Source organism: Macaca fascicularis, chromosome 14 (assembly GCF_037993035.2).
Source record: "Macaca fascicularis isolate 582-1 chromosome 14, T2T-MFA8v1.1".
NCBI lineage: Eukaryota > Metazoa > Chordata > Mammalia > Primates > Cercopithecidae > Macaca > Macaca fascicularis.
In genome coordinates this window covers 110,273,530-110,301,484 of record NC_088388.1, presented here as the reverse complement: position 1 = coordinate 110,301,484, position 27,955 = coordinate 110,273,530, and the positions used below count along the sequence as shown (strand labels likewise).

Genomic DNA, 27,955 nt, shown 5'->3' with positions numbered 1-27,955 from the left:
CCCCATATTTCAGCATGATTAAGCCTTGCCATTTTGGGGGTGGCTGGGGGCGAGGGGAGGGGCTATTGTGTTTCAAAATGGAATAAACAGAAAAGCAATATTAAAAGAATGAGGAGGTTGTTTACTGAGGCTTGAAGAGATGACAGGTGTTTCCTCCCAGTTGAGAACCAGTGACCCCTGGGAATCGCATTTCCCGCTGAGCAGACCCCATGGCGGGCTGAGTCCTGCCCATGCCCTGGTGGCCTGGAAGCCTGCATGGGCGCCGTGCAAAGACCAACGTTTTCCAGAGGAGCTTTTGGGCTCATCACTGGCCTGCGGAGGGCTTGACACGGGGTTCCCACAGCTTGCTCCACACCACCTTCACACCCACACCCAGCAGGTCCCCGTGGGGCCGGTGTAGGCCGTGGCTGCCCGCGCTGCGCTGTTGCTCTGTCCCAGCTGGCTGGCTCCGGGTGTGGAGCACTCTGGGCCGGGGCCTCTGGGGCGCGCGCACAGTGGGGTGACAGGCAGCCTGGCTGCAGAAACGTTGCACCCGTGCCTGAGGTGGGAGGATGTGATGACGCGGCCCACGCAGCGGGAACCCAGGCCTTTAAAAAGCCCAGGAAACAGCCTCAGCGCAAGCGGTGGCTCCACTGGAGGAAAACACACCCCGGTCTCACATTAAAGAAGCCAAACTGTCGGCTTCAAAGAGAAAAGGCAACATCCTGTCACAGGCCATGCTCTGGCAAAAACGTAAGTGGTTTGGCTGTGGCTGTCAGACCCAAGCCAGCGCCAGCAGGGCCGGGAGATCACCGCTTGGCCTGGAATTGGGGAGTTGGTGGTGGAGGAGATGGGGTCACGGGGGAGAGGGGAGGGGGTCTAGGTTCCAAGCCCGGGAGTGGGGAGCGGGGAGGTGGGCGGGATGGAGCCTGGTGGAGAAACTAGCCTGTCAGAGGTGATGCTGATTTTCCAGGCTGGAGGGGAACGAACTAGTGTTCCAAGGTGGGACGGCTCAGGGTACCTCCGCTTCTGTGCATGAATCACTGTGGTGAAGAAAGGGCAATTTATGATTCACACAACAAAAGCCAGATGTGGGATGGGTTTGGTGTTTGGAGGGAAAAGCCATGCAGTTCTTTACAGGAGGGGCTTTATTTCCATAAGTAGTGGCTCTTCAGCCTGCTGTTGAATTCCCTGGGCCTGTTTCTAGCTGAGTGACTTAGCTTTCTGCCAGGGCGTGACTTGTTCCTGTGGATACCCTGGGAGGAGTGGAGACCTGGCTTGGTGAAGCGTGTCCTCACTCGCTCCACTGTCTTGCCTTTCGTCATTCTTTTTCCCCCTCTGTGACAAGGCTTGTCTATCCCACTGCAAAGGGAGCAGTGGGTTTATCTTTGGCCTTGATTTTTATCCCTGAAGTTGGACGGAACAACTGTGAACTTTATTTTTCTTTATGTGGACCAAACAGTGACTTACCTTACTAATAACTGAAATAATACAGATTATTTACAACATTCTTTTCATGAGGTAAACGAAGTCAACTCATCAGCTCTGAGAGTTGAACCTTATTGGGGCTTAGTTCTATACTTCCTCAAGCAAGAAGAATGACAAAAAATTGCTCTTTCTCTTAAAGATTCTTAGTTCCTTAAAATGGCTTTTAATTAACTTAAGTACGCCGTGCCTCAAGCAAACTTAATATAAGAGAATCTAGATTTACAGAAAAAGATAAATTAGGGAGTATGTTTATTTTATGGAAAGATACTCAATTGGATCCATTAAAGTTCTGAAAATATAACTTCATTGATTAAAATGTTACACTGTCACCTTATCACCAATTTACTCTTTTTGCTTTATATCTTATGTAAATTTCTCTGGAATTAAGCTGATTAACAAGTAACACAGAAGAGTGATTTCAAAATTTCTCAGATTGTGAAGACCCACCATTGTTTGGTATCAGTAAGATCCATTTTTTTAAAAATAAAGGGAAATGAACTTTAATTTGGGTTTGAGAGTTATGGACTCCTTCCCAGATAACTAGGAATATTCAAGAATGGTTGGCATGCAACTCTTACCAACAGGCAATGGGGCAGCGGCAGCCTATCTTTCATGGGACCATGGCAGCTGACCCTGTTGTGAATGCTCTGTGGATGAGAGCAGGTGGGCATTCATTTCTTTACTGGGGGCTCCTAAGCATCTGTGTGTCTTTACACTTAGGGCTGCATCATTTGATTTTTGTGTGAGCCCCTGGAGGGAGTTTTGCCTCAGCTCCTGCCTTCTATGAGCAAGTCACTTTCCTTTTTCTCAATCCTTAGATTTTTCGTATGTGAAGTGGGGGTAAAAATCATACCCACTCTGAGGACCTACCCTTAGTAAGTGAGGTGCCCCTGAAGTCATGTTCATTGCTCTGTCTGCATCAGCCTCTCAGCCTCTGAGATATGCGTTGCTTCCCTGCATTCACAGTCTGCCATATTCTCCCCTCTTGGTTCCGTACTACATTTTTTCGTTTCTAATTCCTTCTAAGAGATGAACAGACTTTTTCTTTGTGTGTGTGTGTTGTTGTTGTTTTTTTTTTTTTTGAGACAGAGTCTTGCTCTGTTGCCCAGGTTGGAGTGCAGTGGTGCGATCTCAGCTCACTGCAACCTCTGCCTCCTGGGTTCAAGTGATTCTGTCCCCTCAGCCTCCCTAGTAACTGGGACTACAGGCGCCACCACCACACCCAGGCAATTTTTTTGTATTTTTAGTAGAGATGGTGTTTTAGTATGTTGTCCAGGCTGGACTCAAGTGATCCACTCGCTTCGGTGAGTGCTGGGATAACAGGTGTGAGTCACCGTGCCTATCCCCCAATTTTTTTAAAGGGGATGCTGGAGGGCATGCTTCCTGCTCACACTCTGGAGACCAGTCAGATACAGCAAAACTCCATTGTAAGGGAGACCACATTGTAAGCTCATCAATGGAATAACTGGGGTGAATGTTTCCCCATGTTCAGATGAACACGAATCAAAATTATCTTGAATTGTCTTTTAAGCCTTAAAGGAAGAGTAGGAGAGACCCTGGGCTCTGGACCCATCCCCTTAGCCCGAACCCAAGTATGTGGTAGATAAGGCACCTGGGTGACTAAACCCTGTGGGAAAATCAGTAAAAACAGGGCAGCATGTCAGCCCACTTAGAATCACCCGGTGGAAGGGCAGGGTTTGAAATCAGACACCAAGAGTGCTGAAAGGGCACTTTCTTTTTTCAGAAAACACCCTCGAGGCATGAGCTGAAATGACTGTACTATGGGGTTCTGGAAAGGGTTAAGAAAACATTCACTTTGTGAATGTTACCTCCTCCCTACCTAGCCCATGACCCTAGTTTGTGGACTAAATGTGAACCCTGGCTTTTGGTTAAGACTAGAGCATAACGTGACAAAGCCCAGAACTGCTGGCACAGAGAAGTAGAAATCTTCAAGCCCCAACCAATGGGTGTGAGATTTGCTTGATGGGCCAACTGGATGAAGAAGTCACTCCATCTGTAGATTCTCTCCCTGGGTTCTGGACTTGGACCTGCTGGTCAGGTGTAGATGTGAAGCATTACTATCCCTCCCCAGCTAGTAGTGGAAATAGCAGGAACCTTGGAGGGAGACCGGTCTGGGTTTGAAAGTTGACTGTGCAACTTAGTTCTTTTTTGTGAGAAGGAAATTTCCATTCATTTCCTCATCTGGGAAGCGGGAATTCTAATTCTGCCTCCCAAGGTTTTTGTGAGAATTAAAGTAGAGAATGTAGGTAAAATGATAGCAAGTTTCCTGCTAAGTAGTGATAGTGGTGAGTTAGTACCTTCCGTCCTGGAAACCTCCTGTGGGCCCATCTTGAGTGATCAGTGTTATGTTAAATTCGTATAACCTTTTCCACACTTTGATTAGAATAGTTAAAAAGCCACAGTTTATGGGTGCCTGTAGTTCCAGCTACTCGGGAGGCTGAGGCAGGAGAATGACTTGAACCCGGGAGGCGGAGCTTGCAGTGAGCCGAGATGGCGCCACTGCACTCCAGCCTGGGAGACGGAGTGAGACTCCGTCTCCAAAAAAAAAAATAATAAAAAATAAAAATAAAAATAAAAAAGCCACAGTCTAAATATTCTTGGGTGATAGGATATTGCAAAGTTTTCCAAGGATCTAAAATAGGGGTCTGCAAACTATGGCCTCTGTGCCAAATCAGGCCTATCACCCCATTTGTAAATAAAGTTTTACTGGAACACAGCTATGTTTATCATTTGAATATTGTCTAGGGCTGCTTTTGCTACACGGCAGAGTTGTGTAGTTGTGATAGAGACTGTGCAGCATACAAAGCCTAAAATATTTACTCTCTGGCTTATTATAGAAAAACATTGCCAACCTCTGGTCTCAGATGATTTGCTTGGTTCTTCAGGCATTCATTTCCTTAAGATACTCAGTATCCTGGAGTTGTACAATGCCAACACCAATGGAAATAAAACTTGCAGCCAATTCATTAAATAATTTGGACAATGCCCCAAATTGATTTAATTGAATTTCTTCCTTAAAAGTGATAGGACTGTGTATAATAAACTGAACTCCATTTGTTAGAAAGTGAACAAATTCAACAGTTGCTTTTTATTGTTGTTGTTTGTATTAGGGAATAATCTACATGCTAATCCAAGGCAGGCTTGACTGATTTTCTTTGGACTGGCTCATTGTCTTGGTGTCCTGTAGACTTGACCTTGAAACAGGAAATAAATCGTATCCAATTATTATGTCATGGATATGCCTTTGCTTTCAGACAACTTGAACAGAGCAGAGATTTAGGAAACAGAAAAATTAAGGCCTTAAAATTCTCATCAACATAGAACTCTGCTCTCCAGATTTACTCTAGGGTTCCACTAAAGAGCCAGCATTTTTTGGGAGGCAGTTAAAGATAAGTAAAATGTGTATTATACATACAATTTTTGGAAGCCTGTCTCCCACATAAATTTAAGCACAAGATATAATGGGAAGGAATTTAGGTTTCTGGACAACCTCTAATATTTCTATTATATGTTACAACCTTTGCTTATTTAATAAGCCTAGTGAGCACCTTTACTTCTTACCAAGTTGATTCCATTGATTCAGCAGTTCTTTTTTTGAGATGGAGTCTTGCTCTGTCGCCCAGGCTGGAGTGCAGTGGTGCAATATCAGCTCACTGCAACCTCTGCCTCCGAATTCAAGCGATTCTCCTGCCTCAGCCTCCTGTGTAGCTGAGATTACAGGCACAGGCCACAATGCCTGGCTAATTTTGCATTTTTATTGGAGATGGGGTTTCACCATGTTGGCCAGGCTGGTCTCGAACTCCTGACCTCGAATGATCCACCTGTCTTGGCCTCCCAAAGTGCTGGGATTACAGGCGTGAACCACCACACCTGGCCAATTAATCAGTTCTTGCTGTTAAGGGCAAGTAGAATCCAAAAGAGAGACACGAATTCACATGCACCTTCTGGAGGTGAAATAAAGGACAAACGCCAACAAAACACGCAGATTTAATTGGTAAAAGAGCAGATGATGCTCTTGATGGATATTTTACGTACTGCCCCTTACATTTATTTACTAAAGAAAATGCCAGATTTGTCCTCAAAGTTACTGACTCAGAAGTTTTGAAAGCTCTCTTCCAATTCACACTTGAGATTCCGTTCTTTCATGAGGAACCAAAAAAAAAAAAAAAATTCAAGTTTGCCTACACTTGTTCATTAAATGTGTGGACATTTAATTCATAAAGAAGTCTTGTAAATGTTTGCTTTTAACTTTCCCATGACAAAGTAAGTGTTTTTTCCCCCTTTGACATCTTTCTAAAGTAGTTTATTTTCCCTCTTAATGAAGATGTTCACCAATTTCTTATTCTGAGCCAACCAAACCAAAGTTGGCTAACTGATTATGAACATTAACATAATTCTCACCTTTACGAAATGCTTAGTAACACTCTAGTTTTCTCGTTTTTGTAGAACTGCTTGACAAAAGTGAGCCTACCTGGGATGGGGAGGCCTTCTCTGAAACACTCTTGTCCTGCTTGTGTGATGCTGGGGACAAAGCACTGTCCTTGAAGGCAGGAGCCAGGGTTCTACTTTCCATTCTAAAGATAATTAGGTGGGAGACCTTAAGCAAGCCACCTAACCACTTGGGGTCTCAGATCTTCTAGTGTTGGAATGGACTTGCCTTTTCCTGGCTAATTTTCCTAGAGATTGAACTTGATTGAGGTTCTTTTCCAGCTCTAATTGCTGAGTTTTCCTGAGTGTTTATATAAAAAATAAATACACATTTTAAATCAGAAGTCCTTAATTTGATAGATGGGATTCTTATGTCTGCTTAGGTAGCGTTTTTCCACCTTGGCCACACACTGGAATTCTCTGAGGAGATTTAAGAAACACAGATGCCTGGATCTCAACCTAGAGCTTCTGATTAAATTGTCCTGGGCATCGGAGGGGAGCTGCAAATGCCTCCCAGGGGGGAAGGCTGAGAACTGCTGACCTGGAGGTTGAAATGGATGGCTTCTAATAAACCTTTGGGCATTACTAAGAGCAGAAGAATGCTCAATACGTTTATCAGTGATAAACAAACATCTTTGGGGGATGGAGAACTTATTTGGTGCTATGCAGTATACAAAATGTTCTGTTAGATCAGTCTGGATTACATTTGATTGCTGGTGAAGAGACCTGAAATAACATAGATTTAAGTAAGACAGTGGTGTCCTTTCTCTCACATAAAAGAAGTCCACAGTACGGTGTTCAGGATCGTATGGAGTCTCACGGTGCCAACATCATCCCACACTCCTTCTGTCTTTCTAATCTGCTGTCCCTGGCATGTGGCTCTTGTCCTCAAGGTTTTTTTCACAGTTGCCATTGTAACTCCAGCCATCACATCTGTGATCATCACATCTTCGGACAAGAAAGAAGAAGAAAAGGGAACAGCAAAAGATCATGCCTCCCAATCGCTGCCCCTTCTCCCTGCCCAACACGCAACTTCTGCTGACATCTGATGCCATTTCTACCCACAAGGGAGAACAGCATAATTGTTTAACCGGGCACCTTGCCACCCTCCATAATGCAGGGGTTGTTAGAAAGGAAGGGAAGGCGGATGTTGAGTGTAACAACTGCCAGTCTTCACTATGCGTTGAGTGCATTATCTCATTTAATCCTCATGAAAACTCCATGAAGCAGATTCTATTGTAAGATCCATGTTATAGATGAGGAAACTGAATCATGAAGAATAAGTTAATAACTCTCCCACAAAGCAAAATTCATCTGAACAGACCTCAAGTGTTGGCCTGCTAAGCTGTCCTGTCTGCCTGCCACAGTGCCTGTCTCTCTCACAGTGCTTAGGAGGTACTCCTGGTAAAAGCACAGGCCTTCCATGTCAGATAAGGGACCAATGGCAAAATGAGGCCTGCAGACGGTAGTTCATACCATGAGAACTCATTTTGATTGTTTAACATTTACTTCAGCTTACTTGTTGAAGAAAATAAGGCTCTGCTTGCTGCTGTGCCTCCTCTGGGGGACTCTTTGAAGACATTTTAGCTACAATAAAAGGTTCAGAGAAGGACCTAGAGTTTGCCCCCAAATAACCCAGCCCTACTGTTTTCTGGGCAGTTTTAGTAGAGAGCCGGATGTGGCAGGCAGCCTTTGCTGGGAGCCAAGGCTTCTTCTGCCTCCTTGGCACTTCCTTCACTCTGAACTTTCTAGACTTTGGAAAAGTCAGACTGCTCCTTCATATCTGCGTGTCTGTGTGTGTGTGTGTATGTTTAGGTGGGGTATGGAGAGTAAGACGTCGAGAGTAGGGTTTAACTTTGAGTTAGAGAGTGACACTTCTGTTCTTTCTTTGCCTTTAGTAGTTACAGTTTAGCTTCTGGGGCAGGTGGATCTGAGGTTGAGTCCTAGGTTTATGCCTTTCTGGTTGTGTGACGCTTTCCTCCTTCTGCCACCATTTCTTTATAATGATGCACCAGGGGTGTGACTCTTACTTTACGGGATTATGGTAGGGGTTTTCTGCTGTGCTTGGCATTAAGTAAACACTCAATAAATATTAGTTGCTGTTATTATTTTCCCATTCTGTCACAATCTACCTCTGAAGACAAAGGTTATGCCGGCTAATTTTAGATTACAATTTGTATGTCTTCTGAGTTCTGCATTTCTTGTGAAATGGCAGGCCACATATCTCCAGTCTTACAACTTGTAGTGGGTTAGTGATCAGGGTTACTTCTGATGATTAATCTGACCATTCTGTGATCAAACTTGGAACTTGGGTCACAATTTTCCTACCGACCTTGTAAGGTAGGGTGGCGGCAAGGCTTGTACTGACTGGCAAACTTGTGTTTGTTTTTTTTAATTCACAAGATTGGACTGAGTGTTTGTAATCCAGTTGTGAGCAGAATGACACTTGAAATATGCAAGAAATAGATACCGAAAACTGAAACAACAATGTGTGGCCTCCTTTTCTTAGTAACAGTTTCATTAGTACCACTTTCTGGGAAGAGCTGGTCACCAAAAACTTATAAACCAGAATCATTCTCAGACCAGGTGCTGGGACAAAAAAGGATTTGACCAGTCTTAAATTAAATTACTTTTTAATCCACTAAAAAGAGCCATACGTTTCACTGGAAGAGAGCAAGCATACAGGACATTGTTAAAACTTTCCAGGACTAGGAAATGCTGAGGTGACAGAAAGGAAAGGAAAGAAGAGAGGCAAGAGAGTTGACAATAGGAGCAAGTCTTAATGTTAGATGAAAGGCACACCAATTCAGAAAGGAAAGGAATAGAAGGAAAATCAACCATCTCTTCATCATCCCATGCAGGTATGCATCCCTCTAGGCATCCATCCAATAATGGAATTATTTCCAGCTAGAGAAACCAACCAATGAAATAAATGATCTTCAGCAGAATGTGGGGACGATGGAATCAGGGAAGATGTCATGGAACATATAGAATGGGTTTGGATCCTGAAGAATAGATGGTAATCAGACTTCTGGCTTAGATCCTGGGGTGTGCAGATGTATCTTAGGACATAAAATATTAGCACTGGGAAGAAAATCCAAAGATATCTAGGCTGATATCTATAACATTTTTGTTACAAACTCCCTTATTCAAATCTAGTGTAGAACTTCAGTATAAGAACAAAAATGGTGCAGTTTTGGGGGAATATCTGGAGCTCTGATTGCTCATGTTCCCTCACATTTCCCTGCCATTCTCACTCTGTTGGCACCTGCACGCACCACAACTATATTCCAGGGTTCTTCAGATCACAGCTGGATCCCCCTGACCTGGCCAATCTACCCCTCTTTTTAGCAAGATCCCTGCTAGCTGGTTACAGAGAGTGGCAGTGAGTGGCTGTGAAACATGTTGCATTGGTCTTCATCAAACTTTGAAGCTGTGAAAACTATGTGTTCAGTCTTTGTGGGTCTCTTGTGAATAAGGAGGGGGTAAATTCCTAAAAAACTGACCAAGTGACTTCTTTCTCAGGCTTGAGACTAACAACCACTCCCCTTCTCCTATGTCCATCATAAAGGAATCCCTTGCATTATGAGAGCCATTGGCTAGTAAAGCTGAACATTATCCAGAAAGCTCCTCTTGACCAGCCGTGTTGTCTCTCATGAATCCATTGTTAGGGCTACTCTCACTCACATAGGCTGCACCCCAAGCCACCATGAGCCTTGGAGCTTGGGCAGTTGGGTCTGACTCCAAATACAAAGCTAATGCTGGGGTCTGAAGAGTCCATCCTCCAAGGAATTGGTCCTTACGTGATGGTCTCAGGAAAAGTTAATTTTTTTCAATAAAGCTCTCTTTGGTCTGGAAAAGCCAAAATTAGATATTGTTTGAATCAAGGAACAAAAAATCGGATATCCATCTGCCTCCTCCAGCTGCCTACCCACAGGTTATTCCCATCCTAGCTTGGTGGGCAATTCTAGATTCAAGCCTTGATCTAATAAGGAAAGAGCCAGCCCTTTCCTTTGCTCCATCCCTCACTGGGGTGCTGCCTTGTTATAGAATTGGGGTGGCCACTGGGGTAGGTAGACTCTCCTCATTCACCTTCTGATCTGGGACGGTAGGTCTGGAGCTCTGTTTAGGCCCTTTCTCTCTCCTTCTGATGCCCCACTCTCAGCAGAGCTGAGGCAATGCCAAATATGTAATCCAGGAATCTGCTTTGCTCTACAAGGTGATTAAACTCCCATCTATGGGCACTGAAGAGCCCTCCCTTGCCCATTGCCACATTTCTATTCCATATGCGATATGTGCTCCTAGGTTTCTAGCCCCCTTGAAGGAGTATCTACAACACAGCCTCAGCCATGGCTGTGTCCCTGGCCTTTAGGCGATACGTATAGGTTCCTTATGGGGCTGCATCTGAGGTCAGGACAAGGGAATGCCATCATATTCTGTCTGCAGCCTACTCACTGCCATTCACAAATATCCAAGGTTTTCATTTCTAGTCATCCTTTAAAAACTCAAATCTGCTGCAAACCTAATCTTCTGGTGACTGCTGAAGAAAGAAGTCTTCTGCTCAGCTCATGGTATTTTTTATACAAGGCCATTTCCAGGGTTTGGCATCTCCTGTCTAGGATTGCTGTATGAAAGCGACGTCTTTGACCAGCTCCTCTGCAGCATCATTGGCCTCCCTGTCTCCTAAGTGGGGGTATCTTGCTGCCTGGGGATTCCAGGTACCTGAGAGGTGAATTCCAGGAGCATAGTGAAGGCAGGTAGAGACACGCCTTGCAGGCAGCAGAAGGCCCTGGGTATGCTGAAGACAGAGACATTCAGTATCAGGATGTAGCTGAATGGGGGCAAGTTAGGTCACTGTGCCAAGGCTACTTCTCCGATGACAGATGGGCCATGGATTGTTGGCTGAGATCAAAGGAGAAAAGGCTGTTTGTTGGGAGCACATTATGCACCAGGTGTTTCATTGTGTTAATCTCCTACAGTTCTCATGATAACCCTTTGAGACGGATATTATTACTTTCATTTTGCAGATGGGGAAACCGAGGCACACACTGGTTAAGTGATTTGCCAAGAGTCACACAGGTGATAAACAACATAGCAGACTTTCTAAACAAACTATAGAAATGATCCCTGAAAGTATAGTCTTCATAGCAGACTCTCTAAACTAGGTCTAGTCCCAAACTATACCACACTGCTTCTCAATGACAAGGATTTTAGTGTTGCACTGCGTTCTTCTTCTCCTCCCGGTTGAAGAGTGCCCTCAATTAGGTGGAGGCAGGTTATGACTTCATCAAGGGTAGCTCTAGCCTGGCACAAAAAGCCTCTGCAAAGTTGAATCTTAGCAAGTCACGCTCGAGACTCAGCATGGAAGCTCTGAAACCTGCTGATTTCCATTTTAGAATCTGAGTTCCCTGGACTCCTTTTCTCTTGGTGGGCCAATCAGCCAAGATAGGATAGGACCAGCTAGTGACACACCCTTAGGATTCGCTCAGGACCTGTCACTTAGAGTGTCTGGGACAAGGGTCTGCTCATGGTGTGGCCTGAGCCTCTGGCCCCAGACCAGCCCCTCTGTATTGGAGACAGAACAGTCATATCTCTTGCACTCTTCTCTATACAGTCTCTACAGACTTGGGGCCCCAATTTGCTGCTTGTTCAAGCCTTACTAAACCAGGTGTAGGTGGAAACTATCCAAACAAGACAGAACCACTTCAGTTCTGAGGCAGATGCAACTCTGTCACACTTTGTAATTCTAAATTTGTTTGTGCAATTATTTGATTAAAGTCTGTGTACCCCACTAGGCTAGATTGTAAGCTCCAAGAGGGCAAGAACCTCATCTGTTCTGCTCAGCAAGTACTTGCTCAGTGAATGCTCTGCCAGGGGTCTCTTGGTCTTGTCCCCTACCCTGGGACACAGTGTATCTGCGATGGGAACCCTTTCTGCTCTGGTGACCCCAGTTTCTGTAAAAGGCAGGCAGATGCAGCTGCTTTCTCAGGTGGACCTGTCCGCTGTCATTTCAGTCGAAAAATACCAAAAATAAAACCTTGCGGGGAATTGTTTGGGTCTCTCAGTTCTCGTCACTCCTCATGTGAGAAGGCTGCTGACAAGGTTCTCGTGGACTGATCTTTCCTCTCTTGGCTGGGCAACAGCATTTCTTGGGGAAATTGGCAATTGAGGGAGACTGGATCAGGGTAGTCCAAGTCCAGACTTTAACTGGAGCAAGGAGGGTTAGGACGGTGCCAGGAATCATTTGATGATTGACCTGCAGTGTCACTCAGAGAAATAAACGGGACTTGCCCGGGCAGGGACGAGGCAGGCAGTGAGGCGGAAGTGGACTGCACTTGGAATCACAGGTCCTGGGCTTGGTTGAGGACACTGTTATTTATAAGTGTAGTCCTCGGGCAAGTCACTGAACATCTCTGAGCATCTCTTTCCTTCTCGGTAAAGAAAGGGAGGGGAAGAGGAATACGTTGTAGTGAGGCCCCATCTGCAATCATTAGCATCAAAATCTCTATGGAACATCATGCAAATAGGAGTGTGGTGATTTCAGAGTTCCGGAGAGTTAAGAATGTGACCAGGAAACACATGGACCTTTGCCACCCATTCATTCAACAGACCTGAGTCCCTGGGAACAGAGAATGGGTACAAACAGCCTTTTGCGCTTGACCTGATCTGCAGGAGGCTCAGAGGAAGGGAGATGTGGTGTGGAAGGTACGGAGAGTGCCGGGGAAAGGATCTCTGGGAGTAGTGCCTGTGAGGGAAGGGTTAGAGGGCCGCTGCCACGTGGAAACCTCTTGCACTTGAGGCCTTTGGCTGCCCCCACCTGCGGTTGTGGGGTGGGACACCCAGAAGTTTAGGGACAATCCAGGTAATCCTGAGGCCTCAGGGTGTAAATGCTCAGGTCTGAGCTTGGTGGAGATGGGTGGTCTCCTGTGGGTCAGCGGGCTCTTGACTTCAGCCTAACACAACCTAGAGGGATCTCTGTGTGACTGCCCTGGGGGTCCATTCCCTGCTGGCTATGATGTCCGTTAAGTAGGAATCACTCCGACCCTAGACCACTTTGGTCTGGGGCTCTGTGGCTCTAAGACTGAACAACCCTCTGCTGTCACCCCCAACATACCTTAAGAGTGTCCCCTGGGTCCCATTGTCAGGGCTGCTCTTTCTAGGTCCTGGTGGCTTGCCTAGGCCTGGGGAAATTCTCAATGACCGTGGCCCCTGGTTCAGCCTGTCCCAGGGGACCTTCCTATGGTTAATGAGTGAGCTCTTTGGGGCTGATGGGAAGGGATAGTCTTTTAGAATGGGGGACACAGGGAGGGCACATGCCACTGTCTGTTCCTTTATCTTCTCCACCCAGACCAGAGAATGTGAGGTCAGCCACCATCTTTGTGATCTGATAAAGGCATCCCAGCCTACCAAGCAAGACATTACAACTTCTTCCCCGGCTGTCCAGCAGCCTTGCAGGCAACATCAAATTGTACTTCAATCATGGTTCCTCTTTCTCTCATGTCTTCCAGTCACCTCTAAAGCCACCATTTCCCCCCTGCTGTCTTTTTCTCCTCTGTCCTGGGTATTATCCAGATTGCAGGATATATGAGTGACGTGTTTGTATTTCCTGGCTGCAGGGTCCTCTCAGCTCAAATGTTAGTGAATGGAAAGCCTGCGTTTACATGCATATGGGATTTCTTTGTTGGCCTACATTAATAAACAACAACAACAAAAGGTAAACCACAATGTAGTGTAAATGAGCGGGAAAGCCTTTCTGTAGTGTGTCAAGTTCAACCTTTGACCAAACCCCAACTTCTTTCTTCCTGTTTGGAAAAATATCAGCCATTGTCCATGAATGGAAAGAACAAATTTGAAAACTGACTCAGACCGTTACCGTAAGAAAAGCATCCACATTAGTGTTTCAGTTAAAGATGTGAATAATCCTTTAGCCAACTGGAGTTAATGTTCTCTAGAAGTCCTTGGACCACAAGCACAAACAAAATTCTTTACATGAAAATGTAAACAACTCTTTTTTTTTTTTTCTGAGACAGAGTTTCGCTTCTGTTGCCCAGGCTGCAATGGTGCGATCTCGGCTCACTGCAACCTCTGCCTCCTGGGTTCAAGTGATTCTTCTGCCTCAGCCTCCCGAGTAGCTGAGATTACAGGCTCCTGCCACAACACCCAGCTAATTCTTCTATGAAATGTAAAGAATTCTTTATATGAAAGTGACAGGTGCCAGCAACTATTGTGACTTGATTTTCAGTTAGAAGCCAGGGCAAGTTTATTGGCAATAGTCTTGAATTCCTATTGTTCAATTAGTTTTGCTACAAATAAAGAGAAAATTATATTTCTTCTCAGTGGGTCTTTTTTTTTTCTTTTTTTTTTTAAAAAAAGAAAAACAAACAAACACTGAAGATTCAATAGCATAAGATATTTCCGGTGGTTACTTAGAGTGATCAATAGTGTGTCACTATTAACAGTGTGTCACATGTCCTTCTGGGCTAGGAGTTTTTATCTTTCAAAATGGCCTTGTGTGGCTACAAGGTTTACCTGTTTTTTAGGTAAGTTCCTAAAAAATTGACCAAGTGACTTCTTTTTCAGGCTTGATACTAACAACCACTCCCTTTCTCCAATGTCCTTCATAAAGGAATCCCTTGTATCATGAGGGCCACTGGTTAGTAAAGGTGAGAATTTTCCAGAAAGCTCCTCTTGACTGTCCGTGATGTCTCTCATGAATCCATTGTTAGGGCTACTCTCACTCATGTAGGCTGCACCCCAGGCTACCATGAGCCTTGGAACTCGGGCAGTTGGGTCTGACTCCAAATACAAAACTAATGCTGGGGTCTGAAGAGTCCATCCTCCAAGAAAGTGGTCCTTACATGATGGTCTCAGGAAAAGTTATTTTTTTCATAAGGCTCTCTTTGGTCTTGAAAAGCCCAAATTAGAAAATGCTTAAATCAAGGAACAAACAACTGGATATTCAGCTGCCTCCTCCAGCTGCCTAACTACAGATTATTCCCATGTTATTCCTATCCTAGATCAGATGGGCAGTTCCAGATTCAAGGCTTGATCTAACAAGGAAAGATACATTCCTCTCCTCTGCTCCATCCCTCACTGTGGTGCTGCCTTGCCGATTCAAGTTTCAACCAGTCAGTTGTGAATGGAGGGTACTCTCAGTAGGTGAGATGGTGGGACGGAAATGCATGCTTATCCTGCAGCCCACCTCACCATTAGAGCAACTGTCTTAACTGTTGTCCACTCCAGTGCCTGGCCCTGGCAGCTCATGGGATGTCACAAGAGGACAATGGCTGGGAGAAGGGCCCTCTCTCAAGGGTGCCTTGGAGGCTGTTATAGGGAATGACTGGCTTCTGACATGGGCTGTCTTAAAGTTACCCCAGAAGAGAAGTTACCATTGACCAGGCCCTAGGTGTTTGCTTAGCTCAGAGCCATCAGGAGGGACTTACCTCCTTAGATGAGTAGCTCCTGCACTGTGGTGTGAATGTGGTCTGCAAGGTGTCATTAAATAAACAAGTGCTGACAATTTTGCATATTTCCTGGGTGATATTTTATTATACTTTCATCAAGGAACTGGAGAACCATATTTATTTAAATCAGGACACTCCATATGTTCCTAGCTTGGTGCAAAGCAGGCGCAAATGTCCACGTGCAGCCAGGTTGCTGGCTGAGGTGACCAGTTTGCTTGAGTTTTCATGCTCTGCACTCTCCAGCAGAACAGCAGCTGCAGGACTCTTATTTTTGTGATGTAGAGCATGTCTGGGTGTGTGGCAGGGGGAACTGAAATCGTCTCTGCTGACTTTTTATACCTACAGATTTTGTTTCATTGCTCATTTTGGAAAAGGGAAGCCCTTATAGGGGCCAAATTGATGGTTTTTCTGTAAATGATTTTTCCCCCCCTCAAACTCCATTGGCTTGACTTCCAGTGGTATAGAAAGGCAACATGGTGAACTTCTCAGCCCAAAAAAGGAGATTTCCAATCAGGGCCGAGAGGCTCATGCTAAGGTGGAAAGATTTTCCTCCGTGATGGACTCTTGGATACCCACAGGAGACTTAAAAGGCCCTCAGACCACAGGATTAATGGTGAGAAAGCTTCGGGCTTTGAGGTTATACTACCTGGAGCTACAAGTTAATTGGGGGGTTATTAAAATCTCTGGAGAACTCGACTTTGGGAAATTGGGTTTCTATCTTATTATTTCAATCTCCTGGTTTATTTTCTTTGGATGTATTATTATTATTTTAAGAAATTTATTTAAAAAGTTAAAAATATTTCTTTTACGTATTACAATTTAGTTGTTTTAAAGTTAATTCAGGGATCCGGGTGCCCCAAGGTGAGGCAATCGTGATTTTAGACACACTTTTTTCCTCTCCCAAATTTGTATTTGTGGGCTCTGTTCTCATGCTGGTGGCAGTAGGGAGCTCGGTGTTTACTGTGGAATTAAAAATGTTTATTGTTGCTGCACATAGGTTGGTGTGAAAGGTACCAACTACAAGTTTCAACTTGCAAAAACACTTGGCTGTTGGGCTCCTTTCGAATCGTCTTGAGGCTTCAGATTCTGATGTTTCATGAGCACTTTACAAAGTCACTCTGAGAAGCACCCTCCCTCTTACCTGCTCAGTTGGAGTCAGTTACAGGTTTCCTTGGCAGCTGACTGTGGACACATGCCGGGCAGTCAGGAGACCCTTGGGAGCTGTGGGAGTCCTGCAACGGCAATAGGAAGAGGTGGGGACTTAGAGATTGCTCCACATATGGTCTGTTGTGCCAGGGCACACCTGTTGACACTGCGTTCCAAGGAAGTCCAGACATTACAGGGTGATACTCTCTGTCCACAGCACCTCTGCCAAGCGCTCTTTGTTAATTGATTTAGAAACAGTAGGAGGCAGGAAGCCCTCTCTTGACAAGATCCTGGAAGTACCCAGCTGGTCCCCTTCCAGCCAAGTGTGTGGTGTGTCCACTTTCTGGGAGGGACTGGGACCAGCAGGTCTTTGAGCCCTTCCTCAGAAGTGTACATGCAAACGAGAGGGGGCTGAGCCATACACCTGTCTCTGAGATGGTCTGAGCTATGTGCATATGAGATTGAGCCCTTCTTGTCCCTCAGCTGAATTAAGATGGTGACCACAGTGCTCAGACCCCCAAGTAACCCCATTTCCCAAATTTCTTTTGAGTACACAATGCCTCAGACTGTACTTTATGCCTAAGGAATAGCTGGGAACCCAACTGAAGACAAGTGTGAATTGCAGGGTATGACTGAACAGAACTGATGTATGCAACAGCATGGACAGAACTGGAGGACGTTATGTGAAGGGAATAAGCCAGGAACAGAAAGACACAATTCTCATACTCTCACTTGTATGCGGGAACTAAAAGTTCACACAGTTGAACTCATGGAGATAGAGAGTAGAATGATGGCTACCAGAAGCTGGGAAGGGCAGCAGGGGGAGTGGGAGTGGGGATGATTAATGGGTACAAAAATATAGTTAGATAGAATGAATATGACCTAGTATTTGATAGCACAACAGGGTGACTATAGTCAACAATAATTTATGGTACACTTAAAAATAACTGAAAGTGTAATTGGATTGTTTATAACACAAAGAAGTGACAAATGCATGAGGGGACAGATGCTTTATCTACCCGGATGTGATGAGTATGCATTGCATGCCCGTATCCAAATATCTCGTGTACCCCATAAATACATACACTGACTATGTACTCACAAAGTTTAAAACCAAAAATGCTGATGTGGCCATGGGGTGAGCCTGAGAAAGAGTGAGCAGAGTGTGGGAGGGCAGGTGCCCTGTTTGCTGACAAGTCAGATCGTACCTGGGGCCTGTGGTCATCCCTGGGCACCACCCAGCAGTAGGGAAAGTGGCAAATGGAACTTGTGCAAGAGTGACTCACCCAGAAGGAACGTGGGGGGACTAAAACCATGTCATTTAGAAATAGCTGAAGGAATGAGAAGTCCCTTCAGCCCTGGGGGGCACCTGGTATCTCTCCTCAGATGTGGGAAAGGAATATTACTACTAATACTCATGATAACAGGAGTGCACATGTATTAAATGCTCTGTGCCAAACTCTATTCCAAACACTTCACATGCAATTCTTAAATTACCCTACAACATACATACCATTATGATCTTCACTTTATAGATGAGACAACTGTAAATGGATTAAGAATTGTGAGTTTCATTAGAAGGTAGTGGAGGGAAATACGACGCGAGTTACCATAAGTTAGCCTCAGTAGGAGGAAGAGCTGTCTGACATAATATCTCCCCAAAAGGAAGGTGGAAAAGGCTGGAGGGAAGAGAATTAAAACCACATGTATCGAGCATCTACCCTATGCCAGACATGGCCTTTGGAGCTCCCCATGTATTATTTCGGTTAATCCTCACAACCACTGTGTGAGAGAAAAATTATTATTCCCGTTTTACAAATGAGGAAATTGAAGCCTAGAGACATTAAATAAATCTAAGAACTTTCCACCAGTAAGTGACAGCCCAGATTTGAATACAGGTAGGTGTGGCTCTCAAGTCTACTGTCATTGGTGTTCAGAGCAAAGGTGGAGGTGCACTGGTGGCCCCGGACCACAGAACCAGGCTGGTTCCCTGGCTAGACACTCCCATGGCAGCCTGAATTTCACAAGTTGTGACACATTCATCTGCTGGTAACTTTTGTTGCTTGTCTTCCCCATTAGACTGCAAGATCTGCGTGGGCGGGGGCTGCATGGGTCCTGCTCAGCGCTGTACTCCTAGGCACTAGAAATATTTGAAAGAATGAATGAACACCAGTAGAGATCTCTTATTCAGACTGGGGAAGTTAAAATAAGGATAATGAAACTGCTATTGGGATGTTATCGGGAGATGCTTATGTTAAATTAGGAATGAATTATCAATGGTTGTAATCCCAGTATATTTTCAGAATTACCTGAGAGATTTTTTTTTTTTTGAGACAGAGTCTCACCCTGTTGCCAGGCTGGAGTGCAATGGTGCGATCTCGGCTCACTGCAACCTCACCTCCCAGGTTCAAGCGATTCCCCTGCGTCAGCCTCCCAAGTAACTGGGATTACAGGCATCTGCCACCACATCCGGCTAATTTTTTGTATTTCAGTAGAGATGGGCTTTCACCATGTTGGTCAGGATGGTCTTAATCTCCCGACCTTGTGATCCACCCACCTCAGCCTCCCAAGAAAGATTTTTATGCATACAGATTCCTAGGCCCGTATCAGCCCCCTAGAATCAGACTCTCCCGGAGCAGGACCTGTACCTGCACATTGCATCATTTCCCGGTTGATTTGCTACCTGGCCAGCTGAGGGACCTTGGAGGATGGGTCTGAAGTCCACTTGTGATACTGGGATTCCTGACCCCCATCATCTGCCCCTGGGGCTCACTTCCCACTTCCTGTTGCCTCTTCCCACTTCCTGTTGCCCAAGCTTCTCTCTGCCTTCTGGGCTTCAAGGCCAGGCCTCGCTTGTGGCTGGAGCCTGGAGGGAGGTCTGGTGCCGAGTCAGGCATGGGACCTTATCAGCTGGGTATTTACTGAGCAAAGTTCAACCAGGGCAGCGCTGGAGATCCGGGTTTAACAGATACCTAGGCTTCCGGGACTTTGATTCAGAGCCCAGGTCCCTGGGGCCCTTATCGGTGGATAATAATGGGCTCCCTGTGGAAGTCCTGAGGGCTAGTATTTCTTGGCTTACCCAGGCCTGCTCTCTGAGAGCCCAGGGCCCCTAGGCCACAGGCTGTCTAGGTGGACAGCTTGTCGCTTCCCAGCCACGGCTGCTTTTCAATTGCTCTCCCAGGCCAGGAAGGGCCCTATGCACTGGCTCTTACTTGGGTCAATGCTTTGGTCTCCTGGCTTTGATGGCAAGAGGGGAAGGAAACCTTCCCTCAGCAGCAGGTGGACACTCTCTGGCATGGATCACCCTTGGGTAACTGTCCCATGCCGTGGAAGTCACCGAGAACCTGGGAGCCACTTGCCTTCATCCTAAAGGTGTAGGAGAGGTGAAGGGAAGACAAATGGCAGCATGTCTTAAAGAATCACCCAATAGATTAATCAATAAGTATCAACTGAGCTTAAAACGGATGGGCATGCCACTGGGAAGATATGGAGAAATAAGGTACAAGAACTCCCTTGAGACGTTTATAATCTAGTTGTGGGTATAAGACACTTCCATCAAAAAGAATAACTGTCACATAACTGAATTTTTTGAATGTCTATGCTGTGTTTATTTGAGGCATATACTGTTCTACCAATATGCCACATCAGGTGACTTCTCTCCATATTCCTTTGACAAAGAAACTGAAGATTAAGAGGCACAGAGACGTTTAGAACTTGCTCAGGAACACACAGCGAGGTGGTGGCAGGGGCAGGATTTGAGGCCTGTGCCATCTGGCTCAGAGTCCCTGCCCTTCCCACTGTCCCCTACTGCCACCTGATGAATACTAATCAGATCTGGAAATGTTTGAGAGGCTGTAGAATGTGGAAATTCCTCAGGCTGCAGGGGTCAAGCAGGACAGCTGCACTTGGGTTGGGTCAGCAAGAGTCAAGAGGTTGGAAGAAGTGAGAGGGAATTCTGACCGTGGAAAACCTCAACCACAGATGAGGAGGTGAGACACGCAGGAACACGTAGAGAACACAGACAGACCTTCTGGTTGGAGTCAGGGTTTGTGTAGTAGAGAGTGTGCAAAGTGGTGAGAAAAATGGGTTCGGATCTCATTCTGAAGGCTGCCCAATTCTAGAATAAGAAGATGGGCCTTCGTTGTCTGGGTGCAGGGGGCCTACAGAAGGTTTGGGAGTAGGAGGAGTGACAATGCTGGAGAAGCATTCTAGGAAGTGTCATGTGATTCTCTGTGTTCAAGCACGACTTAGGGGAGCAGACAGATCCATGAGGAGATGAGCACTTTGGGGTGCGGGCTCATCTGAGAAGGACCATGGGCTCCAGGGACATTGCTTTTCACAGCCACAGCTCCGGAGCAAGCCCCCGCCCCGGCCCGGCCATACCAGGGCGTCCGCGTGAAGGAGCCAGTGAAGGAACTGCTGAGGAGGAAGCGAGGCCACGCCAGCAGCGGGGCAGCGCCTGCACCTACGGCGGTGAGAGTGTGTGTGTGTGTGACAGGGTGTGTGTGTGAGACAGAATGTGTGTGTTAGAGATAGTGTGAGAGTGTATGTGTGTGTGAGGGAGTGTGTGGGTGTGTGAGAGAGTGTGTGAGTGCGTATGTGTGACAGTGTGTGAGAGTGTGTGTGTATGAGTGTGACAGAGTAGTGTGTGTGAGTGTGAGAGAGAATGTGTGTGTGTGTGTCAGAGTGTGTGAGAGTGTATGTGTGTATGAGGGAGTGTGTGAGAGAGTGTGTAGGAGAGTATGTGTGAGAGAGCGTATGTGTGAGCGTGTGTGAGAGTGTGTGTGAGTGTGACAGAGTAGTGTGTGTGAGTGTGAGAGAGAATGTGTGTGTGTGCGTGTCAGCGTGTGTGAGAGAGTATGTGTGTATGAGGGAGTGTGTGAGAGTGTAGGAGAGTATGTGTGAGAGAGTGTATGTGTGAATGTGTGTGACAGTGTGTGTGAGAGTGTGTGTGAGAGTGTGTGTGTGTGTGAGAGAGAGTGTAAGAGTGTGTGCATGTGAGAGTGGTGTTTGTGTGTGTGTGTGTGAGAGTGTGTGCGTGTGTGTGCAGGCAGACGGGTTGGGAGGTGACCAAGGGGATCAGGCAGGAAGGAGTGCAGGTCGCATGGTGGAGGCTGCCAGGCATAGAGCCAGGGTGGAGCAACCGGGATGAGGGATTGGGACTGGCTCAGTTGGCCCACTGAACACAGCTACTGTCAAGGCCTGAGTGAGCGAATGACTCATATACCCTGGTGTGAGTTGGGGGCTCACCCTGAGAAGAGGAAGACACCAGCTCCCTGAGCACACAGACTTCCTGCTAAATGGAAACACAAATCCCTCAAGTGTAGGTGGTGATGGTTGGGATACCGGGTGGGGTGTTTTGTTCTAACCAGAGAGTTTCCTATCTTCTACTCTCCTGCCCCGAGGCCCTCTGGACAAGTTCCCTGCACAGGGCCAGTTGGCAATGGCTAAACACTGACCCTGGTCTCCTCTCCCCTCTAGGTGGTGCTGCCCCATCAGCCCCTGGCGACCTACACCACAGTGGGTAAGAGTGCCCCGTAGCCCTGGTGGCCCCCAGGCCTCTCATCTGGGTGGCATCTGCAGTTCTGAAATGTCCTTCTTCCCACAGGTCCTTCCTGCCTGGACATGGAAGGCTCTGTATCTGCAGTGACGGAGGAGGGTGCTCTGTGTGCCGGCTGGCTCTCCCAGCCCACTCCGGCCACCCTCCAGCCCCTGGCCCCATGGACACCTTACACCGAGTATGTGCCCCATGAAGCCGTCAGCTGTCCCTACTCAGCTGACATGTATGTGCAGCCCGTGTGCCCCAGCTACACGGTGGTGGGGCCCTCCTCAGTGTTGACCTACGCCTCTCCGCCACTCATCACCAATGTCACGGTACGTCACACAAAGGCAGAGCTGCACCCGCCCATGCTGAGTGCACCCTTTTAGAACCAGCGCTGAGTTGCCAACCCTGATCTTCCTTGCTATTGATTCTCAGGATAATCAGGTCATCAAAGCTTGCCTTGTCCTCCACGGAGGCCTGCTCTGATTCTCATTTGCTGAAATATCTTTCACAAAGATGTCTCACAGCCTCTCTTGTCATCCTTTCTGCTCCTCAGGACTGGGGAGGTCTTCTCTGATTCCCTGTTCTAAATCTCCCCAGCTTCCCTGCAAGCAGTGAGTCTTGGTGTTGAGTTGAAGTTTTTAGTGAATGGGGTACCATGTGAGATCTACATGGGGTCTTGTGTTGGAACCAGGCTTTCCTTTCTATTCAGATAACTTAGGGAGTGATCGTTCACTTAATAATGGGACTTAACAGAAGATTTCTAGGCTGAACAACAGGTGATATTTTTGATGGCGTCAGACCCACTTGTGGGGTGATTTTTTAAAGTTCTGTCTCTATTGTCAGATTGCCTGTGTTCAAATCCCTGCCCCTTCACTTATTAGCTATGTGACTCTGGGTTTAGTGACTTAAAACTCTCTGAACCTCAGTGTCTTCATCTGTAAAATGGGAATACCAAGAAAAGGGTCATTGTCAGGATCAAATGAAATAATACATGTGGAGGGCTTAGCAGTGTCTGGCATACAGAAATCACTAATATGTATTAGTTATTATCATCATATCAAAATCTGCTAACATTATCTAAGGGCCTGATGGGAAAGGAAGAGCCTCTTCCCCCGGGAGTGAAGGAAGGAGAGGAAATAGATTTATATTAATGGTGCCTATTTGACTAAAGGAATGGGAATTTTGCAAGTGTTCAAGGGCAAAAAGACCTGTGGTTACAGCTGTATTCAGCTCCAGTCCAGGGAAACCGTGAGAAGTAGAGCTTGGCCTTCAGCAGTCCCAGAGCCCACCTTCGATGGTGGAGCTTGCTTTGGTCCACCTTGTCTCCTCCATTTCCCTCCAGGGTCCAGTGTCATCCTGATGCACCTGCCCCTGCCTCCAAGCACCTTCTATGAAAGGCCTGCAGGAGCCCTTCCATCCCAGGTCCACCTGCTACCCAGCAAACCAATTTTGGAGGCTGGATGATGATAGATAAGAAGGAGTTAATCCAACTCCCTCTCCCAGGCACCTCATTTCCATGTCAGGGAGCCTGGGGAGAGGGTGGTGGGTGGAGGACTCATGGTTTCCAGCCATTTCATTACCAAGGATTCCTTTCATTGTTTATCCCTTTTCATCATTCCCACGTTTTGCTTTGAAAAGTTCTGTATATCAAACAAACGGTATTTATTAAGAATTAATTTATTTGTTTTGCCATTTTGTGAATTAACTCATCAAAGCTGTCTAGAGCTATAAGTCCACACTCCTGATCAGCAGAGATAAGACCTGCTGTGGTGCTGAGTGGATGTAATTCTATTCCCCAGCAAATAAACCTATAGTTGCAATAGATTTGTACAGGTGTATGACTGGGAAATGTAGAATTTCCATCTGGATTTTTGAAAGCTGGGAATAATGAGGCTTTCCCGGATTCTGTCTGGTTTCAGGACACTGGGATAGGGACCACTGGCTTACACCTCAGTCCGGATTTTGGAAGGCTGGAAGGCCTCTGAGACCATTTCCAGCTCTATCATTCTATGCAAAAACACCCTAAAATCTTGCTACTCAAACTCTGGTCCCTGGACTGGCCACATTGGAGTCCCCTGAGATCTGATTAGATGTGCAAAATCCCAGACTTCTTGTGCCAGAAGCTGTATTGTAACAAGATCTGCAGGAGGTTAAGAAAAGCCTTGCCCTAAATGATTCTAACAGTTTGCTGTCAAGACACACTGACAATAGGAGCAATATGTGACAGGAGAGACGGGGATGGTAGGGAGAGATTTTGGCATCTCTCTCATGAATCCATGCAAAGAGCATCCTCTTCTATCTGCTTTCCTCAAGTGTGAAAGGGAAGTTAAGAATCCAGGCCCCGCCTCTGTTGCAGGCCTGACCTGAGGTTTGTGAGGGAAGTCGCCCGTGCAGGTGAGAGGTATGACTCGTAGAGCAGGCAGGAGAAGGACTCTAACCCTTGGAGGGTCATGGTGGGTGCCCGTAAGTGGGACAACGATGGAGATCAGCTCAGAGACAGAGGAGGAGGAGGATGTGGAAGGCACCAGGCAGCAGCAGGAAGCAAGGCCAAGTTTGCTGACAAAGCAGTGAGTGCTTCCCCCAGCTGGGGATGGCCAGGCTTCCCCATGCTGGCCATTACTAGAGGCGACAGAACTGTGTTGGCTCATGGGGACCTCCAAAGCTGTTGTGTGGAGCCTGGACTGTCTTTGTGTCTGGGCAGGGTAGTGGCCACCTTCCAGATACAGCTGCCAGGCTATGGTTTAACATGTATTTTCACAGATTTTAAGGTGCATTTATTTTTCACATTTTAAGATCTCTGAAATAGAAATGAATTTTGTATTCAACGAAACCTGGAAAATCCTCTCTAATTGGCTTAACCCAATGAGTTCATTACTATTTGTATTCTATTTCGTAGATGAGAAAAATGAGCCTTCCAAGCAAGAAGTGGCCTGAGCAAAGACATATAGCTAGGAAGGGTCAGGGTTGGGGCTGCGGTTGAAGTCTGCCTGGCTTCTTCCTTGGGGGTCTGCCTGGCTTCTCCCTTGGGGGAGACTTTGAGCAGGAGGAGGTGGAGTCCCATGAAGTGAGAAACCAGGAAAGGGCAGAGTTGAAGGGGGAGATGGAGACCCCTCTAAGGGCAAGGATGGGTGGGTGGGTCTCCCAGGGCTGCTAACCCTCTGTCCCGTGTTTCCCTGTCACAGACAAGAAGCTCCGCCACGCCCGCAGTGGGGCCTCCGCTGGAGGGCCCAGAGCACCAGGCACCCCTCACCTATTTCCCGTGGCCTCAGCCCCTTTCCACGCTACCCACCTCCACCCTGCAGTACCAGCCCCCGGCCCCAGCCCTACCTGGGCCCCAGTTTGTCCAGCTCCCCATCTCTATCCCAGAGCCAGTCCTTCAGGACATGGAAGATCCCAGGAGAGCCACCAGCTCACTGACCATCGACAAGCTGCTTTTGGAGGAAGAGGATAGCGACGCCTACGCGCTCAACCACACTCTCTCTGTGGAAGGCTTTTAGGGGTGGCTCCCACCTGAGTCCTGTTCCCTGAAACTGGGATTTGAAAATGAGCCTGGAATTGAGCCCCGAATTCAAGCTTGTTTGGAGTAGTTATTTGAAAACTACACTTTCTACACACAGCTAGAATTGTAGACTTGTAAACCTTCCTTCCCTTCTTCCTTCCCCTCCCTCCATCCCTCACTTCCTCCCTCTCTCCTTCCCTTCCTCCTTCCCCTCCCTCCCTCACTTCCTTCCTCTCCCTCTCTCCTTCCCTTCTTCCCCTCCCTCCCTCTTTCCTTCCCAACCCCTTCCTTCCTTTTCCTCCTTCCGTCCCTCCCTTCCCTCCTTCCTTCTCCCTTTCCTTCCCTCCCTCCCTTCCTCCCTCCCCCTCCTCTCTCGCTTCTTCTCTCTTCCTTACTTCTTTTTTCGATTCTGTCCCATTTTGGGAGGTAATTATGGGGATTTTAGCAATAACGTTTTATGTCAAATGTTGCCAAGTCTGTGGTCCATGGGCTTTCATTTCTGTCACATTTCATTTCTTGGAAAAGGCTCCCTTTCTCCAGTGTCTGCTGAAACTTCTTAGGGCCACTCACACCCTTTGTCATTTTAAGATGTATGAGGTGGCCAGCAGGAAGATCAGCCCTGACAGCACCTCCTGAGAAAGGCAGCCAAGGGCCTACCCTGATGCCAGAGTCCTTGAGCTGTCAGTTCCCACAGTTGCTCTTTTGTTTGCTCTTCTCAGCATCAGCCAGATTTACAGTTTGGGCAGCAAAATCGCAAGGCCTGGGGCTCAGGGTAGTAAGGGGTGGGGAGTGGGTGGGAGGGAAAAAAGAACATTAGGGTGGGTGGGGACAGGCCAGTGACGAAGAGAGGGACAGAGGAGGGATGGGAACAGGCTGTGCGTCTTAGTTGGAGAGAGGGGTGTGGGAGGAAGCTTGAGTTTGATGCAGGGAGGAGGAAGGCTGAGGAATGACTTGGCTCCAGATTACTTGGTTATTAAGAAGAACAATAAACTGAAGGAAAGCATTGCTTGAAGTGGTGAAAACCACTGCTCTCCTTGAGGATATGTGCAAGGGAAGTTGGGCTGTTGTAAACAGGGCGAAGGACATGTTTGACCATTTCTGTCTCACCTCTAGGCCCTCTGCTGGTGCTGTGGAGGCCAAGACCCCATGAAGCCTAAAGGTGATGGGTCCTTGCCTAGGCTTAGTGCTACCATGTGGGTTTCGTTTCTTTTCTTTCTTTCTTTCTTTTTTTTTTTGTTTTTTTCTTGAGATGGAGTCTCACTCTATTGTCCAGGCTGGAGTGCAATGGCATGATCTTGGCTCACTGCAACCTCCGTCTCCCAGGTTCAAGTGATTCTCCTGCCTCAGCCTCCTGAATAGCTGGGATTACAGGTGCATGCCACCATGCCTGGCTAATTTTTGTATTTTTAGTAGAGATGGAGTTTCACCATGTTGGCCAGGCTGGTCTCGAACTCCTGACCTTGTGATCTGCCCGCCTTGGTCTCTCAAAGTGCTGGGATTACAGGCATGAGCCACCGCACTTGGCCTTTTACCATGTGGGTTTCTTTAGTGTCTTAAAAGCATCCATAACCCACCATTCTGTGGAGTCAAGGTCCCCTCTACCCAAACACCCTCCCTCCTGCGGACTTCTAGAGCCTCAGCCAGAAGTACCGTTAGGTTTACTTTTAATTTGTTTTGCTGAAGAAACATCAGGTTTGTAGGAGACTGAGTTGTTAGCAGGGATGCTTAGCTCCTGATAGTGAACGTGTACCTTGGGAACTGGCACATTCATCTGCTAATAGCATCGTCGTCACTATTAAGCAGACACTTCAGCTGGTAGAATCCATGTAGAAGTCATGGACTTTTCTGGGAAATGACAGTTTCTTTGACACACTTTCTTTGCCCACTTTAAATAAAAACTCTGGAGAAAGTTGCCTGTTTTGGATTTTTTTTTTCTACTTAGGATTAGTTTTGACCCAGATTTCTCTGTGTCTGCCTAAAATCCCACTACACAGATCTTGAATTGTTTTTATTCAGATATTTTTTAGATTTAAAAGCTCAAGACAGCATTTGAGACGATACATTTACATCTTTTTTGGTAGTGATGGTAAGTAGGTGGGCGGCAGTTTCAGTCCTGTTTGATTAAAAGCCCTGGTTTTTCATAAGAAAAGACACTATTATGCAAGGTTTTTCAGTGTACTATTTGAGAGGGTGCAGAAGCAACCTCCATAAAGGAGTTAAAGTTGGCAAAAACCAGCAAAGAATTAAAGTACTTTACGTATTTGCTAAGATAAATGGTCTATTTTTTCTCTTATCTTGAGGTCAAATGTCTTGGTAGTAGTACATCTGGGTTTCTTCCCGAGTTACTCTGCTAAGATGGAAACATTTTCATAAAGATTTGTAGAG

General features: G+C 46.6%; 1 protein-coding gene across 2 annotated transcripts; it reads left to right on the top strand.

Moving 5' to 3' along the window:
- The first annotated feature begins 618 nt into the window (after window positions 1–618).
- On the top strand, window positions 619–27,482 carry POU2AF1 (POU class 2 homeobox associating factor 1). Of its 2 annotated transcripts, none has more exons than XM_005579572.5 (5): window positions 619–732; window positions 20,869–20,999; window positions 22,008–22,050; window positions 22,135–22,400; window positions 25,254–27,482. In XM_005579572.5, the coding sequence occupies exons 1-5, from the start codon at window positions 717–719 to the stop codon at window positions 25,566–25,568; spliced, it is 771 nt and encodes a 256-aa protein (XP_005579629.3). In that variant the 5' UTR covers window positions 619–716; the 3' UTR covers window positions 25,569–27,482. The 2 variants fall into 2 exon arrangements, with proteins under 2 accessions (XP_005579629.3, XP_073871279.1); XM_074015178.1 differs by having other exon boundaries at window positions 20,768–20,999.
- Window positions 27,483–27,955: the final 473 nt, after the last annotated feature.